Consider the following 25,240-nt stretch of genomic DNA (forward strand, 5'->3'; position numbering starts at 1 on the left):
TTTAATGTTCAGATTAAGTGGAATTATCACTGTTTTCTGCAGAATGACGAAGGTGAATGACACAATGGAATGCCCATAGACTATAATGGGAAATAAAATATGAGCTTATTTGCAGGTAAATCTCTGTAAGGTTCGGAGGCGGGCGGAGTGCACCGACGTAACTGTGGCCACCTCCAAACCTCACTGCAGACACAGCGGAGAAAAGCCCTGTCTGTCTGCTCCTAGCGCATACACAGCGTATTTTCTGCTGCCCGACATTTTTCGCAGCGTCAAATATGCTGCGTATGCGCTCAGTGTGACCCTACCCTTAATTTGTAAAAAGTAAAGCCGCTGAAAAATTAAAAACGGTGGCTTTCGGTAGAAAGAGGCGCCTGAAAGACCACAGCAGCGGCAACCTCTCCAGAGCGTCCAGCGCGTCACCGATGACCTTACCTATGAACCCGCGTGGCCCCGCCCCCTGCGTGATCCCGCCCCCTCTCCTTGCGTGCGGGGCTTGGCGGGCGGCGTTTGGCGCGCTGTACTGTAAGGCATTGAAGTTTTCCTGGCCGGTGCTTGGCATAGCATGATGGCGCAGGGCATGCCAGCCGGTTTCCCCACTGTGCAGGCAGGGCTGCGGGAGGCCTTGTTGGAGACCCTGAGTGGCATCCTGTCTCCGGGACACGAGGTGCGGGCGGCGGCGGAGGAGCAGCTGAAAGTGCTGGAAGTGACGGAGGGTGAGGGCGGAATAGCGGGAGCTCGCCGCCTGGTGCCGGTAACGTCCATCTATTAATCCTGTGCTCTTGTCTTTAGAATTCGGCGTGCACCTGGCTGAGCTGACGGTGGATCCACAAGGTGCTCTGGCTATCAGGCAGGTGAGTCCTGGGCTGCAGCATCCTCGTATTGGCCACCATGTAGCGGGAGACTCTACAGCCTGGCCTGTCTGCCCTTATATTAGAGGGCTTGTCCGGTCTGAAAAAAAATCTTTGAATGTTCTGAAGTAACTAGATTGTGGCGACTGGTGTCATTGACTTATCATCAAGTTGTGTCCTGGTCATTCTGGTCTTGCCAAGGGCTTTCATGTCTGCGCTATCCCTTTCCGCTATTGAGATCCGTCATAGGAGGACAATGCTTCAGCTTTGTCCCCGTTCATTGTCAATGGGTACAAAACTGAAGTGAAAGAAACGGAAAGCTCCAGAATGCCTTCCGTTCGGTTGCGTCCTCCAGCTCTGAACCTGGACAACCCCTTTAAATCCTGTCCTACTGGTGACATCCTGACACAACCAATGCGGCTGCTGCAGTAGTACCTTGTCTGCACTGCGAAGTCGCGTATCCATTAATACTGCCGGGGAGAAGCCTCAGATGTATGCGCTGGAGTAAGACATCGGTTCACATCACCATTTAGCTTTCCGTTCTGATCTGTCAGAGGAACTGCAAAATAACAAAAAGGATCTGTTAGGGTACTTTCACACTTGCGTCAAAGTTTTCCGGTATTTAGTTCTGTCCTAGAGGCTCAATACCGGAAAAGTTTTATCCTAATGCATTCTGAACGGAAAGCAATCCAATCAGGATGCCTCAGGATGTCTTCAGTTCAGTCTTTTTACGATATTTGGACTGAGAAAAAAACCACAGCATGCTGCGTTTTTCTCTCCGGCCAAAAATCCTGAACACTTGCCGGAATGCCGGCATTTTTTTCCATTGGAATCTATTAGTGCCTAATCCGGTCTGCGCTTTCGCAGACCTTTAAAAATGTAAAAAAAAAATTACCAGATCCGTTTTTAGTGAACGGCACCGGATAGATGGATCCGGTATTGCAATGCATTTGTGAGACGGATCCGGATCCGTCTACAAATGCTGTCCGTTTGCATACAGATTTCCGAATCCGGCAACGCAAGTGTGAAAGTACCCTTATTTGGAGCATCAGTTATGATCAGTTTGTCACCTCCGTCAGAGATCAGTTATTCTTTACGGGAGAAATAGCACAGCATGCAGAACTTTTTTTTCTCCCGTCAAAAATAACTGATCTCTGACGGAAGTGACACAAACTGATCACAACTTATGCTCAAAGTAACGCATCAGTTATTTTAGTGCAAACGGATGCTATGATGCTAATTAAGCATAACTGATACTCAAAATAAAGGATCATCATTTTTTATTTTTTTTTCCCCCCTCTGTGTTTCTGGTGTATCGGAAGGATGAAAACCAAAATGGTGATATGAACTCTGGTCTTGTTTTTTCACAATCTGATTCCGGCTGTGATGCCTAAACAACTGGCCCCTGTGTAATGCTTAGTAATAGCAAATTTACTGTATTAACTACTTTACATCCGCCCATAAACGTCCTATGGGTGGATGTTTTTCTCTGAATGGACGATCTGGAACGTCCATTCAGAGATGACAGCTGCCCGCTAATCGTGCAGGTGCCAAGCAGGGGGATCCGCTGTCAGTAACAGTAGGCCACCCCAGAGAGAAGGCAGGGACAGTTCCAAGGTGTCCCTCCCTTCTAGATCGCTGTATACACAGCCCTCAGCGAGCACTGTGTATACAGATCAGGGAGCGCTGATCAGCCCTGCACTGAGGCTATACAGCCTCTCTGGGGGTGTATTTCCACTGTAACTGGTGCTACTATGTGAAAAAAAAAAAAAAAATCCCCAATTAAGTAATTATAAAAATAAAACTTTAACATATTTGGTATTGCTGTGTCCGGCTCTATAAATATATCACATGATCCACCCCGTCCGATAAACACCATAAAAAAAAAAAACTGTCAAAGCTATTTTTGTCACCTTAGATCACAGAAAGTGCAATTAGAAGTGATCAAAAAGGTGTATGTCCCACAAAATGGTACCAATAAGTCACCTCACCCCCCCCCCCCCCCAAAAAAAATAATGATCTCCTACATAAGAAAATCGCAAAAAAAATATATAGCTCTCAGAACATGGAGACACTAAAACATCATTTTTTTTTGTTTCAAAAATGCTATTGTGTTAAAGTGAAATAAAGAAAAAAGTATACATATTAGGTATCGCCACATTGGTAAAAACCAGCTCTATAAAAATATCACGTGACCTAACACCATAAAAAAAATTTTGTCACCTAACATCACATAAAGTGCAACACCAATTGATTAAAAAGGTGTATGTCCCCCAAAATAGTACCAATCAAACTGTCACCTCATCACGCAAAAAATTAGATACTAACTAAGACAATCGGTCAAAAAATTAAAAGCTATGGAGACACTAAAACATAATTTTTTTTTTGTTTCAAAAATGCTATTATTGTGTAAAACTTAAAGGGAACCTGTCACCGGGATTTTGTGTATAGAGCTGAGGACATGGGTTGCTAGATGGCTGCTAGCTCATCCGCAATACCCAGTTCCCATAGCACTGTGCGCTTTTATTGTGTAAAAAAAACGATTTAATACATATGCAAATTACCCTGAGATGAGTCCTGTACATGAGATGAGTCAGGGACAGGACTCATCTCAGGTTAATTTGCATATGTATCAAATCCTTTTTTTACACAATAAAAGCACACAGAGCTATGGGGACTGGATATTGCGGATGTGCTAGCGGCCATCTAGCAACCTATATCCTCAGCTCTATACCCAAAATCCTGGTGACAGGTTCCCTTTAAATAAGAAAAAGTATACACATTAGGTATTGCCACGTCCGTAGCGATCTGCTCTATAAAAATGTCACATGACCTAACCCCTCAGTTGAACGCTGTAAAAATAAATAAATAAAAACTGTGCTAAAAGAACCAATTTTTGTTCACCTTGCCCCATAAAGTGAAATAATGTATGATCAAAAAATTATGTGCCCAAAAATGGTACTAATAAAAACGTGAACTCTTCCTGCAAAAAACAAGCCCCTGCACTAGACTATCGCCAAAACAAAAAAAAGGCATTCTGAAAAAGGAGACACAAAAACATGCTTTTTTTCCCCCAAAAAATGCTTTATTATGTAAAACTGAAACAAACAAGGAAAGTATACCTTTTTGATATCATTGCGTCTGTAACTACTTGGTCGATAAAAATAGCATATGATCTCCCATGTCAGATGAATGTTGTAAAAAATAAACAGTGCCAAAAGGTTACCTTGCCTCACAAAAAAATGTAATATAGAGCAATTAAAAATTATATGTACCCCACAATAGTACCAATAAAACTGGCACCTTATTCCCTAGTTTCCAAAATGGGGTCACTTTTGGGGAGTTTCTACTGTAAGGGTGCATTAGGGGGGCTTCAAATGGGACATGGCATCTAAAAACCAGTTCAGCAAAATCTGCCTTCCAAAAATCATACAGCGCTCCTTTTCTTCTGCGCCCTGCCGTGTTCCTTTACATCAGTTTACGAGCACATGTGGGGTGTTTAACTGCAGAATCAGGGTAATAATTATTGAGCTTTGTTTGGCTGTTAACCCTCAATGTGTTAAAGAAAAAAATGGATTAAAATGGAAAATGTGTCAGGTCGCACCATTATTAACCCCCTATCGGGCCTCAGGTCGCACCATTATTAACCCCCTATCGGGCCTCAGGTCGCGCCATTATTAACCCCCTATCGGGCCTCAGATCAATAAAATAAAAAACTCCACCTCTCCTGCGCCTCGGCTCCTCTTTATCTCCGGGTCCGGCGTCTCACTCCCCTGTGTTTTCTGGCCCGCGCTGCACTGTCACCTGGCAGCGTCAGGTCATAGTGTGCGCACTACGTCCTGACTCTGTACAGGGTCAGGACAGTGCATCTCGGGCCCCATCAAATAAGACCAGGGAGGGTGGGTATCTGAAACGCTTGCTGCACTTCTTCCCTGCTCCCAATCCATACTAGTGCGCATACTAGTATTCGCTTTATCGGTATATCGGCAAGGTTAGATGTACAAAATCCTAAATATCGTCTGGAAATATCGGTACGTCCGATAATTGGTCGATCCCTACTACACAGAGCCAATACATTTTAATGCTGTATGGATACAGCATTAAAATCAAAACATTTAAACGAATGAACTTTGGATCTGTGATCCAAACGTCATTTAAAGAGCATTTGTCAGCATGATAAACTATATTAAAAATACATATTGCCTGGTAGGGTTGATCATGCTGAGTAAAATAGAAACATTTTTTTCAAAGTTTGAATTTATTTTTACAGTATTTAGACATTTAGTTTTGCCGCAAATGGAACGCCGTGTGAATAAAACCTGTTAAATGGTTTTTACCGCTTCCCACAAGGGTGGACAAAAATCAATGATTTTAAACAAAAAGATTCTTTTTTTTTGTTTAAAAATCAAATTTTAATTTTTATATAAAATGCTTTTTGAGGAAAATATATTACCATCCAAAGGTTAGTCCATCATAAAATAAAGATTAGTTTTTTAATTATGTAGAATATGGTTGTATATGTTTAATTTTTTGGGTAAATAAATTCAATTCATTCACAATGTCATGCTCTTTCAGAGGTTTTTGTAAGATTATTGGGCAGTTTCTCTGCCTACAAGATATTATCACAGATGCTTGGTTTACTTTTGCAGTTCTCAAAACTGAATTTGACTCAGCAGAGATCACATGCCTCTTTTTCACAGCAAAAATGTCATAACGTGAACAGAGTTGAGAAAAAGACCTTAATCCTAACTTCTACCAACCTATGAATACAGAATCAACCTAAATCAAACTAATATGAAAAGTAGTTATTCTAAAAATCTCCAGCTACTTGCATATTATAAGTTATACCAGCAAGAATTAGTCTTTATGTAGAAAACTATGATTTAAATTAGGGCTGCACGATATGGGAATTTTGTGCGATTGCGATTAGGGCCCTAAAAATTGCGATAACGGTATGGGATGCGATATTTTAAGGGAATTGTGCTCGAGGTCTATTTGCTTGGATTTTTCAAGGCAAAAGCACACACAAAGCAAAAAATATGGTAATATAATTGCAGCATTTTTGGGTCGGCAAATTGGCGATTGCGATATGGCGATTAATTGCGATTGCTTTGGCGATATATTGTGCAGGCTTAATTTAAATCAAATCCACCCTGCTTCCCACTACACTGTATGCCATAATTAATGGTGGCATTAGAAAGTACAACTTGTCCTACAAAAAATAAGCCCTCATACAGCTATGTGTACAGAAATATTAAAAAGTTATGGCTCAAGGAAAATAGGGAATTAAAATGAAAGCACAAACTCTGGTATCCGAAGGGTTAAACAGCTCCTGAGAAGTGTGCTTTTGTTTGTATGCAAATTAGGCAGTTATAGAATCAACAGGTGGGCGTAGCTCTTGGAGCACCACTACTACTACTCCCCTCGGTGCTCAGTACAATCCCCCTCCCCATTGATTGTCATGGCTAATATCCATGTCTTCTCTTGCTGCTGTTCCACCAATATCATTTACTGTAAATCATTTAGTGGCAGTGTGTTTAAGCAAATCATGCTGTCCGCCAGAGTTTCGCAATAACGCCTGTACAAGCGTCCTAGATGCCTGTTGAGGCCATTTTACTCCCTGAAAAAAAGTCTAAGGCGGACCAATACCCCTTACCTTGGGTTCACACCTGAGCGTTCGCGATGGAGCGCTCTGTATGCGCGATTGTACCAGCGTTTACAATCGCGCATACAGAGACAAGCAAACGCCCATTGTCGCGTGTTCCCGAAAGTCTTTGTACGGGAACGCGTGACAAAACGCCCCAAAAAAGCTCAAGAACTTTTTTGAGCGTCGGGTGTTTTACAGCACGATCGTACGCGCTGTAAAACGCCCAGGTGAGAACCATTCCCATAGGGAAGCACAGGTTTCTCCTTGTTGAGCGGTTTACAGCGCGTAGGAACGCGCTGTAAAACGCTCAGGTGTGTACCCAGGGTTAACTACTTTCACACTTGGGTTTTGGCTTTCGATTTGTGAGATCCATTCAGGGCTCTCGCATGCGGTCCAAAACGCTCGTCAGTTTTGCCCTAATGCATTCTGAATGGATAAGGATCCGCTCAGAATGCATCATGTTTGCCTCTGTTCAGACTCCATTCCACTCTGGAGGCGGATGCCTGCAGCATTTTGCTGTCCGCTTGACGAAATCGAGCCAAAGGGATCCGTCCCCATTGACTGACATTGACTCCTCATTGACCTTCTGATCCGTTTGGCTCAGTTTCGTCAAGCGGACAGCAAAACGATGCAGGCAGTGTTTTGGTGTCTGCCTCCCGAGCTGAATGGAGACTGATCGGCACAATAGAAAACAGATCCGTCTCCCATTGAGTTTCAGTGGAGTTCATGACTGATCCGTTTTGGCTATGTTATGGATCAGAGGAGTATTTTTACTCTAATGCAAAAAAAAAAAAAAAAAACGGAGTGCAACCTCTGCTGTCCTCTAAGAATGCAATATTTTGCCTATATTTGCTTGCTGGCGTTCATTGGTGGCAATGGAGCCCCTGCTGCAGGGACACAGTGTGATCCTCCCTGTAGCTGCACTCCTCTGCTCTGAGCTCTTCTGGATGGAGTAACATACCGGCCTTACACAAAGCTGATGTGCATCTGCAGGGACATATATTGCAAAGTTTCTTATGATTATTTGTACCGTGTATTCAAAGGTTTTGTGTAGTTGCCACAGGTATCTGCAAAAAAAAATATGGATGTGCGCATGGCTCCACAGAAATAAACGGGTCAGTGTGTTGTCTACTGTAAACTGATGAAAAATAGTTGTACGCATGGGGCCTTAGTGCAACCTTAGTAGTACATACTGGCACATAATGTATATTGATTCTGGCCCATCTGTAGAGATGTCTCACTTTAAACCACCTATTTGTTGGCTTCATTTACGTCATATACTATTGGTCATTATAGTGCTGGTTTTATTATAATCATATATTGTACTGTGAATGAATCAGTAATATGTATTAGCTTTCTAAGCATAGAATACCTCTATTCTCAATATGGTTAGGCTATAGTAAGTAGTGTATATGATATGTAGATGTTGGGGTATGGCTCTGCCCTCAGCATGCTGAAGTCTAGCCCTGTTAATTAAGAAGAGGGCGAGTGTGCAGAGCACAGAGGGTATCACAAAGCAGTGCTCAAAGGTAGGGGTGGGCGATATAGTTGATATGCTATATAAATTTGTGCCACGATATGGATTTTGTGCATATCGCCTGACCGCGATATGATCGCGCTCTCTGCACCATGTTCTCCTGAGCCGGCACAGTGGAGAAGGAGGGAGTCCCTCCCTCCCCACTGTGCGCGGCTGCCGCTGACCACCAATGAGAGAATGAGGCGAAGGGGAGGGACTGACAGTAAATCATTGAGTTTTTTACGATCTCAGTGAGAGCGTGAAAACTCAAATCCAATGGTATATTCTAACCCCCAGGCGTTCCCATGGTGACAGGGACACTTGCCTGGGGGTTAGAATGTACAGGGCCACGTCGCTCACAGGAGCACATTTATAAACTAAACAGTAACTTTAATCAGCGACTCTTTGCTTGTATACCTTACTGTCTTGGCTCCGGTAACAGCAGGCAGTGCGGGCCGGCTGCGCTCACCCACGGACGTCATGCGCCTGCTCCTCCCACTAGGCGCACAGACGCATGACCTTAGTGAGTGAGCGCTGCCCACCCGCACTGCCTGCTGTTACCGGAGCTAAGACAGAGTAAGGTATACAAGTAAAGAGTCGCTGGTTAAAGTTACTGTTTAGTTTATAAATGTGCTCCTGTGAGCGTCGGGGAGGGGGATCTGTGGGTGTCACTGATTAGGGGAGGGGGGTCGGCTCCCTGCTGTTGTGTGCACTATGCACAGGGCAGCAGGGAGAGTGTAAAGTCCTATTCACCCTGATAGAGCTCTATTAGGGTGAATATGACAAGGGTTCTAGCCCTTAAGGAGGCTAATAAAGAAAGTAGAAAACAATATATTGCGATATACATCGCATATCGCACGTGCTTAAAATTATATCGCAATATAGATTTTAGGCCATATCGCCCCCCCCCCCCCCCCCACACACACACACACAAAGGATTCGGCCTGGTGCTTCTACTTGCTCACTTTCATATAAATAAAAACACTGATATCTTGGCAGCTGTTTAACCAATTCCTGACATGGCAATTTTATGTTTTGCGCTTTTGTTTTTATATTCCTTGCCTTCCCTGAGCCATAACTTTTATAATCTCTTAATTTTTCCGCTCGCATAGCAGTATGAGGGCTTGTTTTTTGTGGGACAGGTTGCCCATTTAATGCGACCATTTAATATTGCACATGATGTAGTGGTAAGCTGGAAAAAATACAATTCTGCCATAGTTTTATGGGGTTTTTAGTGGTTGTCATTATGTGGGAAAACTGACCTGTTCCCTTAATTCTCCGGGTCAGTACAATAAGAGAGATGTATTGCCACTGTGTTTAGTTTTATTTTATAGAAATTGACCTAGACTCAATTAGCAGCCAATGCAGTGTCAAGTCTTCTAGTATTGACTATTAATGCAGTTACTCCTTACTCCTCAGCTGGCGTCAGTGGTTTTGAAGCAGTATGTGGAAAATCATTGGTGTTCTCAATCGGAGAAATTCAGGTTACCTGAGACTACTGAAAGGGTAAGTTATTCTGTCTCTTGTTTGTACTATTAATTGAAAAATGTGGAGGTTGGACACAGTTATGTAAATACATTTGCTTATTCTTTATTAGGCTAAAGTAGCAATCCGTCACCTGCTTCCTCGAGGACTTAGAGAGTCCATAAGTAAAGTACGTTCCAGTGTAGCATATGCAGTGTCTGCTATTGCACATTGGGATTGGCCTGAAGCCTGGCCGCAGCTTTTTAACCTGCTCATGGAGATGCTAGTAAGCGGTGAAGTCAGTGCTGTCCATGGTGCCATGAGAGTCTTGACAGGTACAAGTGATTTTTGTAATGTTTTCATGATGCTAATAGTTAAAGGGGTTGTGCAGGGGTTTTGTATTGATGACCCATCCGCTGGGTCGGCGAGGGTCTGAAACCTAGCACCTGCTTTCTATTATTTATGCTGCCCATTTTCTTGGAAGTGCAGTGTAGACACAAGTTCTCGCTCCATTACACTATCTGCCGCTACAAGAGAGACACGTAGGTGGTCATTTACTAAACAGAAATATGCCTATATTAGGCGTTTTTTTTTGGCGCAGATTGCTGCGCAAAGATCCTTTGCACTGCAATCTGTGACTTTTCCCCGCTCACACCACGCCTATAAAAGTGTGTGGGGAAGATGATGGGCTGGCAGGCTAAAACGCCAGTCTTAATAAATGACCCCCCATAGTGTAATGAACTGGACGCATGACTCGCATTGAGTGCTTCCTCCTACTCAAACAGCTGATCAGTGGGGGTGATTACGTTTATTACAGGATCCTTTGCTGCAGCTGACTTTACAGTCGTGACAGGCTGTGTGCCGTTCTCAGCTTGTATTCAAATGAAAAGGTTGTATTGGAAAAGTAGTGTCCTTTTTTTTATGAAGTGGTTTAATCTCTTTATGCACTTGTGCATAACTGTATGCCCAAGGTGGGGGAGATGTACATGGAGTGGGCTCTCAACCTGTGCCCTCTCCACACAGAGCAGATGTCAGCTGTGTAACACAGCTGACACCCACCCGTAGAAGCTGTGATTGGAGAGGACTCCAATCCCGGCCATTTAACCTCTAAGATGCCATGGTCAGTAGCAACCACAGCATCTGAGAGGGTTATACAGAGGGAGGGGCATCCCTTTTTTGCTCCAGTTGGAACCATGTGGCAAAAATCGCAGGTTTACTTTTTGGTTGTTATGACAGCAGGTTCCCAGGTCTGCCATACCAACTGCCTGTTAAGCTCTGCCTGTAGCAGACCTTAATAGATGGCCAGTAAAAAATAAAAATCCTGTTGACTGCACTACTACATTGTTGCAGTCTGTGATATAAGAAATTAGAGGATCGCATTTTCAAGATCCCTTTGGGGACTAATGTGAAAAAGAAGAAGAAATTCAACGTACACTAAAGTACAATAAAAATTTTGGAGATTTTGTTTTGGTCACCTTGTTGCCACCCCAAATAATTCAATAAAAACTGATGAAAAAAATTATGGCACAAAATGCGACAGTTAAAAACGACAGCTCAACCAGCAAAAAACATACCCTCAAACAGCTCTATACAAAATGTTATGCGTGGCGATGCAAAGAAATACTTCTATTGTTTTAAAAATAGTATAACTTGACTGACCTCAGTAAAGGCAAACCCCAAAAACTATGGTGGAATTGCGTTTCTATTTCAATTTCACCCCACAAATAATTCCCCCCCCCCCCCCCCCATTTTCAAGCAAGAAAAAGGCTTTACTAGCCGAAACGTAGCAGTCTCTATCAGATTTTTCTTTTTGCTAAGTATAATTTTGATGAAGTCATCAACCTTTAGTGTAAATCAAACTTTAGTGAACAAACCTCCCAATGATAGTATTTTTTTCAATAATTATGAATAAACAGATTAAAAACATTTGGGCTGATGAATTTTTATAAAGAAAAACGTTCTTTTAATTAGTTTTTTGTTATTAGAGTACTTTGATTAATCGATAGAATACTCTTAGAAAATGTCGATAGCATGCATCCATTGAACTTGTGAGGTTTTTTTTTGTGTTTTTTTGTGTTTTTTTGTTTCTGCTTTAATTTCAGGGTCTCAGAATAGCCTCCCATACTCATATGACCTTCTCTCCTTATATGCCCATAGCAGCCAATGATTGAGGTATTCTTTGTGGCACGAGAAGATAAATTAGAGTTTTTGTTTTCATAAAAAGTTGAAGTAAAAAGCGGCGCTCGCTAATTCGTAGCTTTATTTGGGTTAAAACATGGCGGGTGCGGGTCACAATTTTCAGAAGAAAAGGCAACAGTCGCGCTTTGTCAAGCCAGTTTTTCTTTTTATACCATGGAAGAAAGTGGTCAGTCAAACTGTATACCTTGTTAATGTCATTTTCACACCTTCAGGGACCTAAAGGGGCCTTTGAGCTTTCTTCCCATGATCCAGCCCAAACATGACTCCGCCACCTCCTTGCCTTCATGTATGTCAGGGCCAACTGCAAGAATTTCTGCTCGTAAGCACTAGTTAGAGGTGGCTGAATAGTAGGTTTATGTACAATTGCAAGCCTCTGGCAGATCCTACACCTTGAGGTTTACGGGACTCTAGAGGCACCAGCAGCTTACCTGTTTGCTGCTTTGTATTGGCACATTAACAGCTGCTCTCTTAACTCTTTAGTGACCAGCCTGTTTTGGGCCTTACCGACCAAGCGTTTTTTGTTCCTTTTTTCATAATCTCGTTTTAAGAGCTATAACTTTTTATTTTTTTATATAATATATTTATCTGGGTCAGTATGATTACAGTGATATTAACTACATATTATTTTTTTTATTTTATTTTTTATTTACATTTTTACAACTTTTTTTGCAATAAAAATGTTTTTGCATTTCCGCTTCCCAAGACCCATAACTTTTACATTTTTATTTCTATGGAGTTGTGTGAGGGTTTGGTGAAGATTTATTTTATTTTTTGCTATTTTTTTTTTTTTTTTTTCACTGAAAAGCATATTTTCAATGGAAAAAAACATAATTTTTTTTAATGGGATTTTATATTTATTGAATAAATGACTTTTTTTGTTTTCCTACACTATCCAAATAGTGCATTGCATTTTAATGGCAATTTTTTTTTTAACATTGACATGCAGGCTGTGCCTGCAATTGCATTTGTGGGGTGCTGATGGGAGACAGAGTCCTCTCCCTCTGTCAGCACTTTATATGTGGCGGGCGCCATTGCCCACAGCATGTGAAGTGTTAAACAGCACTCCTGCCAGTCAGTGCTGTAAGAGCAGGGCAATTTCTTTGCTTTTAAAACAGAAGGTGATACCTCATAAAATATTTATTACTCAACATTCCCCATATGTCTACTTTATGTTGGCATCAATTTGTAAATGTCATTTTTTTTTTTTTTTTTTAGGACGTTAGAAGGCTTAAAAATTTTAACAATTGCTTCTAAAATTCTAAGAATTTCCAAAACCCACTTTTTAAGGACCAGTTCAGATCTGAAGTCACTTTGTGGGGCTTACTTAGTGGAAACCCCCTCATAAATGACCCCATTGTAGAAACTACACCCCTCAAGTTAATCGAAACGGATTTTACAAACTTTGTTAAAGCATGGCTCCAGATGGCGACCAAAATGGTTGCCAATGTGACTTAGAATTTACAAGTGGCGACAAGACCCGCCGCAGCTCTGCAGTTGACTACAGCGGCGGGGCACAGGAGATGATAGTTCTCTGCCCCGCCGCCGATGTTCTTCTCAGTAGCGCAGTGGAGGAGTCTCTCCCTCCCCCCTGTGCTGCTGCCGCCGCTGCCAATAAGGGTGAGGGGCTGTGGCCACTGCGTCACCAATGAAGATAACTGACCTGTTAATACAAATACAGGAGGCGGGTGGCAGTATCAAATAGCCGGCACGCGACCTCTATGACAGAGAGCTGCGATCCGCTGCAGTTAACCCCTATTTGATTCCGGCACCCGCCTCCTGTATTTGTATTAACAGGTCAATTATCTTCATTGATGGTGCATTGCACCCCCAACGCCCCAGTGTAATAAACATTGGTGGCGCAGTATGCCCACCTCACTACTAAAGTCATTGGTGATTCAGTGCCAGTTCCGATTGGAGCCCTAACAGTGTAATATCGAGCTCCGGTCAGTTACCATGGCAGCCAGGACGTTAGTGAAGCCCACTAAACAAACACTAACATTTTAAGTTTAAAGAGGACCTTTCACCGATTATTACACTGTGAACTAAGTATACAGACATGTAGAGCGGAGCCTGGGGATCTCACTGCACTTACTATTATCCCTGGGCGCCGCTCCGTTCTCCCAGTATTTCCGATCACTAAGTTATAGTAGGCGGAGATTTCAGTCACTAAGTTATGGTAGTCAGAGTCTGCCCTTGTTCTGCTCTAGCGCTGGCCAATCGCAGCGCAGAGCTTACAGCCTGGGAGGTTATTTTCTCCCAGGCTGTGCGATTGGCCAGCGCTACAGAAGAACAAGGGCAGACTCCGCCTATCATAACTTTGTGACCGTAGATACCGGAGGGCACAGCAGGAGAACGGTGCGGCGCCCGCGGATAATGGTAAGTGCAGTGAGATCCCCGGGGTGCCGCTCTACATGTCTGTATACTTAGTTCACAGTGTAATAATCGGTGAAAGGTCCTCTTTAAACCCCCCACCCCCTTCCCAGTTTTACATATAAGCAAAAAAAAAAAAAAAAACATGCGATTTGCCATATTTTAGTCACCTTGTCACCCCAAAAAATAGGATATGATTGTTCTATTATGGGCTGAAGGTTTCATAAAATGCGGAATGCACGCAGCTTTTGTTTCTTTCTCCCCCGCGTGGTATTGAGTATCGCAATACTTTTTTTTATGGTGTCGAAAGCGAATCGAAATTTTGGTATCGAAACAACCCTACGCCAAACTGATCGGCGTAGCGTTGTCACCATACCACAATTTCTATTCGGTTTCGATTTGGCGACGAAAAATTTAATTTGGCTCCTAAATTCTTCAGTTAAGGAGGAAATGGCTACTAGGTATTTTATTTAATTTTTTTTAGTCTGGAGCACTGCTTTAGGTGTTTCACAAGAATTAAAGGAAAATAGAGATGAAATTTCTAAATGTACCTTTTTTTAATCCACTTTTTTACTTTAACACATAAGGGTTAACAGCCAAACAGAACTCAATATTTATTGCCCTGATTCTGCAGTTTACAGAAACGCCCACATGTGGTGGTAAACTGATGTAAGGGCACATGGCAGGGCGCAGGAGGAAAGGAACACCATATGGTTTTTGGAAGGCAGATTTACCTGAACTTTGTTTTTAGATGACATGTCCCATTTGAAGCCCCCCTGATGCACCCTTACAGTAGAAACTCTCCAAAAGTGACCCCATTTTGGAAACTAGGGGATAAGGTGCCAGTTTTATTGGTACAGTTTTGGGGTACATGATTTTTAATTGCTCTATATATTATGTGTTTTGTGAGGCAAGGTAACCAAAAAATTGCTGTTTTGGCATGGTTTTTATTTTTTACAACATTCATCTGACAGATCATGTGCTAGTTTTATACAGCAGGTTGTTACTTTCAATTATGTATACTTTCTTTGTTTTACATAATAAAGCATTTTTGAAAAAAAAAAAAAATTGTCTATTTTCTGAACGCCATATTTTTTATTTTTCTGCCGATCGTCTTGTGCAGGGGTTTGTTTTATGCAGGAAGAGTTGACGTTTTTATTGGTACCATATTTGTGTACATAGGATTTTTTGATAATTCATTATTAGACTTTATGGGGCAAGGTGACCAAAAAAATTGGTTGTTTTGGCACAGTTTTTATTTATTTTTACAGCATTCACCTGAGGAGTTAGGTCATGTGATATTTTTATAGAGCAGATCGCTACAGACGTGGCTATACCTTATATAAATACTTTTTCTTATTTAAGTTTTACACAATAATTGTGTGTCTCCATAGTCTGAGAGTCAGATTGTCTTACGGAGGGTCTCACTTTAACACATTAATACAGGGAGTGTAGAATTATTAGGCAAGTTGTATTTTTGAGGATTAATTTTATTATTGAACAACAACCATGTTCTCAATGAACCCAAAAAACTCATTAATATCAAAGCTGAATATTTTTGGAAGTAGTTTTTAGTTTGTTTTTAGTTTTAGCTATTTTAGGGGGATATCTGTGTGTGCAGGTGACTATTACTGTACATAATTATTAGGCAACTTAACAAAAAACAAATATATACCCATTTCAATTATTTATTTTTACCAGTGAAACCAATATAACATCTCAACATTCACAAATATACATTTCTGACATTCAAAAACAAATCAGTGACCAATATAGCCACCTTTCTTTGCAAGGACACTCAAAAGCCTGCCATCCATGGATTCTGTCAGTGTTTTGATCTGTTCACCATCGACATTGCGTGCAGCAGCAACCACAGCCTCCCAGACACTGTTCAGAGAGGTGTACTGTTTTCCCTCCTTGTAAATCTCACATTTGATGATGAACCACAGGTTCTCAATGGGGTTCAGATCAGGTGAACAAGGAGGCCATGTCATTAGATTTTCTTCTTTTATACCCTTTCTTGCCAGCCACGTTGTGGAGTACTTGGATGCGTGTGATGGAGCATTGTCCTGCATGAAAATCATGTTTTTCTTACATTGCAGACTTCTTCCTGTACCACTGCTTGAAGAAGGTGTCTTCCAGAAACTGGCAGTAGGACTGGGAGTTGAGCTTGACTCCATCCTCAACACAAAAAGGCCCCACAAGCTCATCGTTGATGATACCAGCCCAAACCAGTACTCCACCTCCACCTTGCTGGCGTCTGAGTCGGACTGGAGCTCTCTGCCCTTTACCAATCCAGCCATCTGGCCCATCAAGACTCACTCTCATTTCATCAGTCCATAAAACCTTAGAAAAATCAGTCTTGAGATATTTCTTGGCCCAGTCTTGACGTTTCAGCTTGTGTGTCTTGTTCAGTGGTGGTCGTCTTTCAGCCTTTCTTACCTTGGCCATGTCTCTGAGTATTGCACACCTTGTGCTTTTGGGCACTCCAGTGATGTTGCAGCTCTGAAATATGGCCAAACTGGTGGCAAGTGGCATCTTGGCAGCTGCACGCTTGACTTTTCTCAGTTCATGGGAAGTTATTTTGCGCCTTGGTTTTTCCACACGCTTCTTGCGACCCTGTTGACTATTTTGAATGAAACGCTTGATTGTTCGATGATCACGCTTCAGAAGCTTTGCAATTTTAAGAGTGCTGCATCCCTCTGCAAGATATCTCACTATTTTTGACTTTTCTGAGCCTGTCAAGTCCTTCTTTTGACCCATTTTGCCAAAGGAAAGGAAGTTGCCTAATAATTATGCACACCTGATATAGGGTGTTGATGTCATTAGACCACACCCCTTCTCATTACAGAGATGCACATCACCTAATATGCTTAATTGGTAGTAGGCTTTCGAGCCTATACAGCTTGGAGTAAGACAACATGCATAAAGAGGGTGATGTGGTCAAAATACTCATTTGCCTAATAATTCTGCACGTAGTGTAGCCGTTTTGAAGCCAAAAAATGTTTTAATGTCTCCATGTTCTGAGAGCTATAGTTTTTTGAGTGATTTTTCTTTTGTAGGGGCAACTTTTTTTTGAGGGATGAGGTGATGTTACTATTCTGCCACAGCTGTACGTTGGAGAAGTCTCTGACTGGTTGTGAATGTCTCTGTGCAAGAAATGGTAGATAGTGAGTTCAGCTAATATCACTAGGTCATGGTGCCATTTGTATGTGAAAATCCAGTGCGGAGAATACAATGGAGATACTTTAGTAATTTGAGTTTACCTTGAGCAAAATGCAGAGAAAATTGGAGGATGCTAGAGAACATTAGAGGTCAAAACGAAATGCTCTCACCAGCTCTGATTCTGCTGCAGGTAAGGAAGACACAGGAACAGAGCACAGGTTGTGATGTCACAAAGGGAGGAGTAGAAAAGAGAGCCAAGGCAATGGAATTTACATAATGCATTTCAGGAAACCTATAACGAGAGTGACCACAGGGTGGCAGCATTACATAACATGGTAATTATATGATAACACAAACGGCCATTTATCTAAATGGAAGACATAAATGCTGGGACAGCACAATCCCTGTCTGAAATCCTAGGATTTCACACTATATGGAAACATGAATGTCCTTATGATGTTCAATGAAAATACTGGAACCTGAAAGACAAAAGGCAATAAAGAATGGGTGGACAGGAACCGTCCAATGTCTGGAATTTTAGGAATAGTCTGAAGATGGACGACTAAATGAATGAAAAGTTCCTAAAGGTAAAATAAATAATTTCTCAACGGGTATGAGGAGAACAATCTCAAGGACTTTGGATTGCCTTGTTTTGCGATGGTCACTCCCACCTTACGGACCTTGCCATCTTCACTGGCGAAGATTTTTGAGCTGAGACCCATGGGCCAGCAATTTATTTCCACCTTCTGGTCGTTCATGAAAACAAGATTTCCTATTTGTAAATTTGGTTTGACTTGCTGCCACTTCCTATGTCCTTGAATAAGGGTCAAGTACTCCTTTTTCCACCTGCTTTATAAACAGTTGGCCAGATGTTTCCACAGTTTCTTATATAGGTTACCAGAAGAAGACTCTTCAGGTGGATTAGGAATGGATCCAAACTTCTGAGTGAGAATGGCAGGGGATTCTGGATCCATAGATACAGGTACAAGAGTTCTTGCATTGACGATAGCGGATACCTCTGCTAGGAAGGTGTTCAAAGTCTCATGGGTAAGCCTTGAGAAGTTTAAGTCCATAAGCATACAGTCTAATATTCTGCGGGTGATGCCTATCATTCTTTCCCATGAACTGCCCATGGGGAAGTGGAGTGCGGTGGAGGTCACAGTTCAGGGGGCAGGTAGGGTGGCCATTTAGGCCACCCTCAAAAGATGAAGTTAAAAACTCCGCCCCAGGTCCCGCTAAGCCACACTGACCCAGCTAGGCCAAGCCCCCCCCTTCCACTCCGCAGCCCATGGGGATTTAAAAACTGAAGGTAAAAATCAACTTCTGTCAGCTGCAGGTGTGGGAGGGAGAGTGACTTTCTCCCTGCAGCTCATGCAGCGACAGCACAGTGCTGCTGTCTGAGTGAGCTGTTCAAAAGGACATCCCTGTGTCCGTCCAGGCTCTGTGCTGGACGGAGGACAGAGTCTGAAAGCTGCACTTTTCTGCCAAAAAGCAGACCTCTGGCCACCCTAAGGGCAGGCTGCTGTGGAGGTCACAATTAAGGGGACAGTCCGCTATGGAGGTCGGTGTTAAGGGGAAGATTGCTGTAGAGGCCACCATTAAGGGGTTGGGGTACTCTGGAGGTCACTAGTAAAGGGGCAGGCTGCTGTGGAGGTCGCTGATACTGTGGAGGTCACTGTTAAAGGGGTTGTCCTGGTTCAGAGCTGAACCCGGACATACCTCCATTTTCACCCCGGCAGCCCCCCTGACTTGAGCATCGGAGCAGTTCAAAGGCATTTTTTGAGAGATCCGGTGACGTGCCAGGGCTCTCCATGGGGCTGCCAGGAACGACTAGGGCAGCGCTAAAGCCTGCCCAATAGAGCCGGTGACATCACCTAACACAACAACAAAGTTTCTGCTCGGCAGTGTTATTGAAAACAAGATTGCTCTGCACGATTTAGCGCAGGGCAAGGGAGTGCATCGGAGCATGAGATGCTCCAATGCTAGCCTCGGGGGCTGCCTGTGTGAAAATAAGGGTATGTCCCGGACAACCCCTTTAAGGGGGCAGGCAACGGTGGAGGTCACGGTAAAGGGGTCCGTCCACTATGGAGGTCAGTGTTAGAGTGGGGTGCTGTAGATGTCACTGTTAAGGGGGCAGGGTGTTGTGGAGGTCACATTTTAAGGGAAGGGAGCTCTGTGGTGGTCACTGTTAAGGGGGTGAGTTATTGTGTAAATCCCTTTAAGGAGACCGGATACTGTGGAGGTCACTGTTAAAGGGGAGGGCACTGTGGAGGTCATCGTGGCTGCCTTTCTGTGAGATCCAGCCCTCTGGATCTCACAGGCAAGCAAGCTGTAAGTGTATTAGACCTCATGCACACGACCGTTGTGTGCATCCTTGTCCGTTCCGTCATTTTTCACAGTTTAGCGGAGGTCCCATTCATTTCTATGGAGCTGTGGAAAAAAAACTGATAGTCCTCCGTTTTTTGTCCGTGATTCCAGTCCGTCAAAAAAAATATAACCTGTCCTATTCTTGTCAGTGGAAAACGGAGGACGGACCCATTCAAATCAATGGGTCCGTAAAAAACAAAACAAAAAAACTGATGCGCTACTAGTATGTTGTCCGCGTCCGTTTTTTTTCCCTACAAGATCTTGGTGACATAAAATTACACTTTTCATTAACCCCCCCTTTTTTTCCTTTCCCCTGTCAGACAAACAAAAAGACACAAGGAAACACAACTGAAGCAAAATCGGACACGGACCACTGAAGCCAAATCACTGACAGTGAAAAAACGCTGTCGTGTGCATGAGGCCTTACTCTGTGTAATACACTTACAGCCTATGTATTATAATGCATTGTACAGGGGGGTCAAACCCCAAAAGTTGAAGTCCCAGAGTGGGAGAAAAAGTCGTCCTTTCCCAAACTTAAACTCATTAATTAGACATATTGGGTATCGCTGCGTCCGTATCGACTGGCTCTATAAAAAATATTGCATGATCCACCTCGTCAGGTGAATGGCGTAAAAAAAATCTAAATAATTTTATGGTCACATTGCTTCACAAAAAGTGTTATACCAAGCAACCAATAAGGTGTATGTACGGTATCCCAAAATGGTACAAATCAAACAGTCATCTCATCCCGCAAAAAATCAGCTTCTACCTGAGACTATCACCCCAAACATAAAAGAATATGGCTCTCAGAAAATGGCAACAGAAAAACAAAATTTTATTCTGTTCAAAAGGTCTTTCACTGTATAAAACTTACTCGGTGTCTTATTTTTATTTTTGTTATCGCAGTGTCCGCAACAACAACCTTCTCTATAAAATATCACGAGTTGCCCCCATGCCAAAACAGCCTTTTTTTTTTGTCACCTTGCCTCACAAAAAGTGTAACGCCAACTGATCAAAAAAATCTAATGTACCCCAAAATGGTACCAAACTGTCACCTCAACCCGTAAAAAATTTACTCCCACATAGGACAGTCAGTCAAAAAATTAAAAACCAATGGCACCCCTAAACCAAAACATCAAAAGCCATATGGTGCTCCTTCCGTTCTGAATCCTACCATGTGCAGTTTGCCACTACGTATGGGGTGTTGCTGTATTCGGGAGAAAATGGCTAACAAATTATGGGGTGCTTTTTTTTTCTCCTTGTGAAAATGAAAAATTTTGTAGCAACTTTTTATTGAAAGAAATGAAACTTCATTTTCACAGCCAAGTGTTTCCGAATTCCGTAAACTGCTTATGGGATCAAAGTGCTCAGTACACACCTTTTTTAATAAATTCTTTAAGGGGTGTCGTTTTCAAAATGGGCCACTTTTTGAGGGTTTCCACTGCAGGGTTATGTCGGGGTCTCTTCAAATACAAAATGGTGCCTAAAAACCATTCTAGCAAAATCTGCCTCCAAAATCAATATGGCGCTCCTTCCCTTCTGACTACTGCTACATGCACATAGAGCAGTTTACATAAATACCCCATATGTGGTGGTAAACTGCAGAATCTGTTATGTATATTGAGGTTTATTTTGCTGTTAACCCTTGCTTTATTGCAAGCAAAAATTAACATAAATCTACCCCAAAAAATAAATTTTTAAATTTCAGATCTATTTTCCTTCAATTCTTGTGAAACACCTCAAGCGTTAACAAAGCTCGTAACATCAATTTTTAATAACTTGAGGGGTGTAGTTTCTAAAATTGGGTCATTTATAACTGAATTGGTGGTTAAAAAAATGGTTTTGGAAATTTTTGTTTAAGATTTGAAAAATTGCTCCTAAAATTCTAAGCCTTCTAATGTCTAATAAAGCAGGCATATGGTGAATGTTCATTGATAGCTATTTTATGAGGTATTCTGTCTTTAAAGCAGACAATTCAGGGGGCGTGGCCTGGTTGGACATGTGAGCGGACGTGCCTGAGGGGAGCTCCTGACCTGCCGCCGGCTATCCTGGGGAATCCTGTCTCTGCAGCAAGCTGCTTTACCTTTTACTGTGGGGCTCAGGAGAGTGTGCGGGCCGTGTACAGAGCGCCATGACTCGTACCGGCAGAAAGGAGAGGGGGCTGAAGGAGGCCGGCATGTCCACGCCAGTCAAGCAAGATGGCGCCGCATCGGAGGTGCGGGCCGCAGATCTGGCGGCCCGCCTGGGTAAATATGCCCGCTCAGCAGCAAGCCTACCTCCATATGGAACGCCTGCATCGTCCGTTGATACATCAGGGGAGACGGATGTGAGGCTGAAAGCCTCAGAATGGCCGACACTGGGACAAAATCGTGAGCAGTTACAAGCAGAGGAGATGGATGGAGCTGCAGCCTCTGATCCAACAGCTCCACCTAGTGGCCTTGCATCGCTATGTCCTCAGCATACACAGTTGGGACAGCCTGATGAACTTACTGGTGAGCCTACTTTTAAAGATAGTCCAGCAAAGTAATAACTCACTTGCTCTTCTCACCGCTAACACGGGAAGCCTGCAAGAAAGTGTCTCCTTTCTCCGCCAAGACCTTCACGGATAGGATGACTGAGGTTGAAGCTAGAGTGAGCACAGTGGAGGATCAACTGCCTCCTGTTAAGAGATCTGGGCAGGGTTATTCACAATGTAACCCTATTGATGTCAAAAGCGGACGACCTAGAGAATCGTTCAAGGAGGAACAATCTCCGGTTGGTGGGGGTCCCCGAGAAAGCTGAAGGTCCTGATCCAGTATCCTTTTTTGAAGATTGGATTACAATTAAATTTGGCAAGGACTTGTTGTCCAGGATGTTTGCTATTGAAAGGGTGCACCGAGTGCCGTTTTGCGATCCACCACCAGGGGCCCCACCGCGTCCAGTTCTAATGAAGCTGCTACACTTCAGGGACAGGGACACTATCCTTAAAAAAGGCAAGAGATCATCCAGAGCTACTGATTAATGGAAACAAAATTGCGATTTATCCAGACTTCTCGGCAGAGGTCCAACGGAAGAGTCACGTTCATGGATGTGAAAAGACGCCTTCGGAATCTACAAATCCTGTACTCCATGATGTACCTGGCCAAGCTCTGCTTAGTGGCGCGTGGAGAAGTTAGCTTCTTTGACACCCCCCTGGAGGCGGCGCAGTGGATTGACATTAATGAGCCTTTGTTGAAGAACTCTGCATCTGTGGGATGAGCGTCCTGCCTATTCTAGTGTTGGAGCACGTGAGATATGTCAGATGTGATTAGGGACATGTTTGATATGTTCCGTATATTAATGCTTTGTGTAATGGTCGATCCTTATTACTATCTTCTGTTATTATGACCATCTGTTTTATACTATCTGAGTTTTATGTGTCGGGTCCGCGGATCCTTACGTTACTATGGTGACGAGTTGCGGGTGTCACCGGAAAATGTTTAACTATGTTTATGCACTTTGGTTATGTTCAGCACGCTGCAGATTTACCTACATGTGGGCAGGTCAGTGTGGGTGATCCGCTCTGTGTGTACATTCTTACACGGGTTTTCCTGTGGCAATTATTCCGCCATATGTATGGCCGACCGTAGGGAAATTTTTTCGCCCTGCTGGTGGGTTTTCTCTGGGTAGGGATTATGTCCTTGCCGCTAGTTTTTGTTTTGGGGTTAGTTTTAGGGGTTGGGAAGGGGTGGGCTAAGCGATTGGTGTGGGGTCCGAATACTTCTATGGTGTATGGGAAGTAAAGAGCAGACGTGTGTGATGGTTGTTGTGTGCGTGGATGGTAAATATACTATATGGTATTATGGCGAATAGTCTTAAGATAATAGGGTGGCATGTTAGGGGTTTAGGTGATCCAAATAAACGTACTGCAATGTTTTATGGCACTACAACACTTTCATCCTGCCATATTTTGTCTGTCAGAGACTCATTTATCTACTAACTATTTCGGTCTTGCAAAGGCCGTGGATTGGTCAGGCATTTCACGCCATATTCTCTTCTTCTCATTCCAGGGGTTGTAAGTGTTCTAGTGCATAAATCTCTGCCATTTCTGTGTCACTCGTCTCGCTTAGACGATAGTGGATGATATGTTTGTCTCCACTGTACTTGTTATCATTGGTCCTTTATATTAGGGGCGTTATACAGTCCCCCTCCCTACAGTAGTGAGGTATTAAAAGAAATAGAGATATGTTGAGGATATGTTGATCTGCCTCAATGGCCTATCCTGATAATAGGTGATTTTTAATACCTGCCCTTCAGCGACACTGGATAGGGGAGGAATGACGGGAACTAATAGGGACTCTAACTTTGCTAGTGTGCTGCTCGAGCTAGACTTACATGACATTTGGCGGGTGAGGAATCTAAGTGCGCGCCAGTTTTCGTGTTTCTCTAGTTCTCATCATTCACTTTACGGATTGATCTAGCTATAGGTTCGCCTGATGTGTTGTCGTTGGTGGCGGAAATTAAATACTTGCCTAGAAGTCTCTCCGACCATTCCCCGATTATTATTATTTTTTTAATAGAATTACATCCGGGCGCTAGGCGCCTCCCTGGGATCGGGATGTGGAAACTTAACCCGTTTTGGCTTCAATTAGTGGATGGGGAGAATGGCATGGTGGAGGAATTGAAAGAGTTCTATGCGCAAAATGCTGGGTCAGCAAGTGTGGGTGTGGTGTGGGATACTTGCAAAGCATATGCTAGAGGCCTATATATTCAGAAAATTAGCAGACATAAAACTAAATCTCGCGAAGCCCTGAAAAAGTTGCAAGCGTTAGTAGTGGAGACGGAGGAAAGGTTTGTATTTGCACCTGACAGGGCAAGTGAGGACTCCCTTATAGCAGCTCAGGCAGAATTGAAGCAGCATTTAATGAAAACGGCGGAAAATCGTAGGTTTTTTGTAAAGCAAAAATACTTTGAGGCGGGGGAAAGCTCTGGCAGGCTACTGGCAAGGGTTATTAGAGCCCAGGAGGGACCGTCCAAAATCTTGTCTATTCAGAGGGCTGATGGTTCTCTGGCCACGGCAGATGAGGAGCTTGTCTGTCAGTTTTCCACACCTACTATGAATCCCTGTATAGGACTAAATTAAAGGTGGATTCTACTAATATAGCTGAGTATCTTGCAGAGATTGAGGTTCCAAGACAATCCGCGACGTGTGCAGCAGGGCTAGAAGGTCCTTTAACACTCAAGGAGATGGAATTAGCCTTACTATCATTTCCCAATGAGAAAGCTCCGGGGATGGATGGTCTGCCGATGGAATTTTTTTAAAAGTATAGTAGTGTCCTAATGCCCCACTTAATGTCAGTCTTTAATGAATCCCTTCAAACAGGAAACCTTCCCGCTTCTATGAAAGAGGCTATAGTAGGGGTACTGCCCAAACCTGGTAAGGATCCCAAATCCCCTGACTCGTACAGACCAATTTCATTGTTAACCTCTGATATTAAAATTCTGGCGAAAGTGTTAGCGAATTGTCTACAGTCTGTCATTTCCACTATTATTCATAGTGATCAGGCGGGTTTCACGCCGGACAAATCTACTTCGGTGAATCTTAAACGCCTTTTTCTTAATACTCAGAGAAGAGGCGAGTCTGTCGGAGGGCGAGCCATCCTCTGACTGGATGCGGCTAAAGCCTTTGATAGTGTTGAATGGTGT

The 25,240-nt window shown here is 43.0% G+C and overlaps 1 protein-coding gene across 1 annotated transcript in view; it reads left to right on the top strand.

The window, feature by feature from the left end:
- Nucleotides 1-465: 465 nt before the first annotated feature.
- The window catches only part of IPO9 (importin 9), a 130,031-nt gene continuing 105,256 nt past the window's right edge, over nt 466-25,240 (top strand). Inside the window, exons 1-4 of the mRNA XM_044287319.1 lie at nt 466-713; nt 790-851; nt 9,431-9,517; nt 9,609-9,810. Coding sequence (XP_044143254.1) covers nt 563-713; nt 790-851; nt 9,431-9,517; nt 9,609-9,810 — 502 coding nt within the window. The 5' untranslated portion in view covers nt 466-562. The remainder of the gene's footprint in view (nt 714-789; nt 852-9,430; nt 9,518-9,608; nt 9,811-25,240) is intronic.

This window comes from Bufo gargarizans, chromosome 3 (assembly GCF_014858855.1).
Source record: "Bufo gargarizans isolate SCDJY-AF-19 chromosome 3, ASM1485885v1, whole genome shotgun sequence".
NCBI lineage: Eukaryota > Metazoa > Chordata > Amphibia > Anura > Bufonidae > Bufo > Bufo gargarizans.